General features: G+C 40.2%; 1 protein-coding gene across 3 annotated transcripts; it reads left to right on the top strand.

The window, feature by feature from the left end:
* Nucleotides 1-574: 574 nt before the first annotated feature.
* LOC109873491 (dehydrogenase/reductase SDR family member 13) lies at nucleotides 575-3,107 on the top strand. 3 transcript variants are annotated; one of them, XM_020465153.2, is made up of 5 exons: nucleotides 575-864; nucleotides 1,321-1,439; nucleotides 1,848-1,971; nucleotides 2,063-2,389; nucleotides 2,567-3,107. In XM_020465153.2, the coding sequence occupies exons 2-5, from the start codon at nucleotides 1,386-1,388 to the stop codon at nucleotides 2,824-2,826; spliced, it is 765 nt and encodes a 254-aa protein (XP_020320742.1). In that variant the 5' UTR covers nucleotides 575-864; nucleotides 1,321-1,385; the 3' UTR covers nucleotides 2,827-3,107. The 3 variants fall into 3 exon arrangements, with proteins under 3 accessions (XP_020320742.1, XP_020320743.1, XP_020320740.1); XM_020465154.2 differs by having other exon boundaries at nucleotides 608-877; XM_020465151.2 differs by having other exon boundaries at nucleotides 608-1,111.
* Nucleotides 3,108-3,347: the final 240 nt, after the last annotated feature.

Raw genomic sequence — 3,347 nt, 5'->3', positions numbered from 1 at the left:
ACCAAGGTATGAATTCTGTCATGTGCATGTTTTGTTAATCATCTGTACAATTACTATTTTTAGGATTCACGGACTTCACCCTCCCTACACCTCTGATGAATATAACAGAAAACCTGTTCTATCACCATGCACTGCAAAATCATTTTGGTTATGGATACGGAGAACATCAACACATTAATATCACCACACCAGAGGATATATCCATTGGACTTGCTAGGAGTTTACCTCATATTTGGATTTTTTTATTCTGCTTTGCCACTAAAATCATAATAAACACTGAGAACTAAAATATTGTGTTATTGTTGTTTTGCATATTATTATTATTATTAATAATAAAACGAATAGCTGGGGAGGGGGATAGTTAATAAATGAACCCCAAAGGGTTCTTCAAAAGATTCGTTGATCCATTAAAAGATGTTCCCCCACAATTGAAAATTGAAGAACCTGTAACAATTTACGGATTAAGTAATTTATATTAGATAAACCTCACGTAGAAAATAAGTCATTCATTTTTTTGTCGACCAAATTCGACACTCTCATTGACCTTAATTCAAAAATTCAAAAACTGCTTGGTGGGCAAACAACGAAAAAATGCCCCCTGCTGGAGAACGACTGATTTTCCGCCGATTTGGGCCTCTCTCTTCCTCTTCCTCTCTGCTACGACGCAATTGTAAAGATCTCTAGAAGTAAAATGGGGAAACACATCAACACCGGTTTAGTCAGAATATTTCACCGTGATCAATCGGAAGTGGGGGACGCAATTTAATTAACAGATCTCTCGAAGTAAATGGGGAAGCACATCAACACCGGTTTTGTCAGAATATTTGACTGTGATCAATCGGAAGCAGGGAACCGGTGGGACAGGTAGGTCTGGCAGGTAACCTAACAAAAAGCCTGCTCCGCAACAAACTATGTTTTATTCACTGGTTGCACTTCCACGAGTAGAGTTTGAGTCGGGACACCAACGACCGGGCAAAAAACATAATGTTACCTTTACTAGTTGCAACTGGTGTTGTAGTTGCAGTGTATATTCTCCTTGTTAAAACTATTTTCAAAAGCTCCAAATTTAATGGAAATGCAGCGATGGCAGGGAAGACTGTAATAGTAACAGGTACGTTTGTTAGCCTTTAAACATGTTTGACTGCTTTGTAAGTCTGATAACATTTAGGATATTTACCTAAATAATACATTCATTGGTGTTGTCTGTCTCACGCAGCCTATGATGTTTATCTAAGTTGGGTTTTTAATCAGGTTTGTTTTGCCTCTGGAACTCCGAATTGTATTTTAATATTTTATGTCAATGTTTTGTTCTACCTGTAGGTGGCAACACTGGCATTGGGAAAGCCACTGCTCTTGAGCTTGCCAGGAGGGGTGCAAGAGTAATCATGGCATGCCGCAACCAAGAGAAAGCCGAACTTGCAATAAGTGATATAAAAAGGGTACAATAATCTTATAATAATCAATAATTCCACATTTGTATTCGAATATTCATTAGTTAGATGTCACGTTATCATTTGAAAATATTGTATGCCTGTAAATATCCGACCTGAATTCAAATACTATTTAGGGTATTTCAATTACTTTCAAAGGCATTTGGAAGTAAGAATTTAGATTATTTTATTTTTAAATTGAAGTAGTCAATATTTGAATATATTTGGAAATACACTGAGAAACTATTTTTAAAATACACAAATACACTGATTCAAATACACTCTCATTCATTTCACCATTTAACCCAGGAAAATAGGCTCTAGGAAATTTATTGACAATATTTGATTTGGTACACAATATTTAAATACAATAAAATAAGGTCTGGCAAATATAGGCCTAACAAATTGTGATTTCAGGAGACAGGCAGCACTGATGTGGTGTACATGCAGTTGGACCTGGGGAGCCTTCAAGCAGTGCGTTCTTTCACCGAGACCTTCCTGAAGACCGAGGCTAGACTGGATCTTCTCATTAACAATGCTGGTTAGTGGTCATATTTTTTTTCTCTTAATTGTATTTGCAAGAAAACATGAGTAGAAAAAGGCTATTGAACCATCTGTGGTCTCTCCTTCAGGTCTGGTGGCGGATGGGCGCACTGCTGATGGCTTTGGTATTGAGTTTGGGGTCAACCACCTTGGCCACTTCCTGCTGACCTGTCTGTTGCTGGACCGCCTGAAGGAGGGCACTGGGGGCCGTGTAGTCACACTGGGCTCCATGGCCTATCGCTGGGGCAACATCGACTTTGATGCCCTTATCACTAATAAACACCTGGGCACTGGGAGGTACAGCTGGCAGTTCTTCCACGCGTACTGCAACAGTAAACTGTGCAATGTTCTCTTCAACCACGAGCTGGCCAAGAGACTGAAGGGTACCAATGTCACTTGCTACAGTGTTCACCCAGGTTGGTCATTTCCTTCAAGATTATTCAATGGTATATCTGTCACTATGAACCACAATGAGTCCTGATACACTCTGCACATCCTAGGATACATGCTAAGGGTATTTGTTTTCCTGTGTTGGATCATTGAAAGTTCACCTGTTTTCTTTTTCTTAACCTATTATGTTTTGCCTCCTGTAGGAGTAGTGAAAACAGAGCTATCCCGAAACTGCAGCCTGTGGCAGAGATTCATCATTGAGCCAATAGCTAGACTGTTGTTCCTGGATCCAGAATCCGGTGCCCAGACCACTCTCCACTGTGCCCTCCAGGAGGGTATCGAGCCCCTGAGTGGACGCTACTTCTTCTGCTGTGCGCCGCAGGACGTGGTTGCCAAAGGCAAAGACGACGCTGTGGCCAAGAAGTTGTGGGAAGTTAGTGAACGGCTGAGTGGCCTGTTCTAGGAAAAAGGCACATTGTTACACTGCTTTTGATTTGGTGGTTTACAGATCTGGGGGAAAATGCTCATTGAACACTCATCATAATGGATCAATGTGACAAGAAACTGCTCATACATTAGCTGATCTCCTTTTCACTAGAGCATTGATGTTGGTGACATCCTGTTTGTGGTGTGTCTTGTATTGACGATGATCAGTATGTAGTAAGTGTGCCAGTTCAGTCTAAAGACTTAGGAAGCTCTTGTAAAAACTGTTTGACTTATTATAATAAAAAAGATTCCAAGTGATTGGGCTTGATTGGGTTTCCTTAGGGTTTGACTTATTGTTGCCATCACTGTATTTTCAAATAGAATAGAGCTCTCTATCGGATATGAAACGGTGACTAATTCCAGCATGTAACCGAACTAGTGATTGTATTGGGCCTATGCATGTAGTGTAATTAGGCTGCATACTCTAGCTTGTATAACTTTTATTGGAGCTTCTGTAGTGGGCTCATGGTCTCCTGAGACTTCAAAATCAGTCGCCCT

This window comes from Oncorhynchus kisutch, linkage group LG28, assembly GCF_002021735.2.
Source record: "Oncorhynchus kisutch isolate 150728-3 linkage group LG28, Okis_V2, whole genome shotgun sequence".
NCBI classification, from domain to species: Eukaryota; Metazoa; Chordata; class Actinopteri; order Salmoniformes; family Salmonidae; genus Oncorhynchus; species Oncorhynchus kisutch.
This window is presented reverse-complemented; position numbering and strand designations above follow the sequence as displayed.

Excerpts from the sequence above, each read along its gene's own strand:
- LOC109873491 (XM_020465151.2), top strand. The coding sequence starts at position 985 with ATGTTACCTTTACTAGTTGCAACTGGTGTTGTAGTTGCAGTGTATATT. Across the intron at positions 1,112-1,320 it reads GAAGACTGTAATAGTAACAG|GTGGCAACACTGGCATTGGG; the intron begins GTACGTTTGTTA and ends TTCTACCTGTAG. Across the intron at positions 1,440-1,847 it reads CAATAAGTGATATAAAAAGG|GAGACAGGCAGCACTGATGT; the intron begins GTACAATAATCT and ends TTGTGATTTCAG.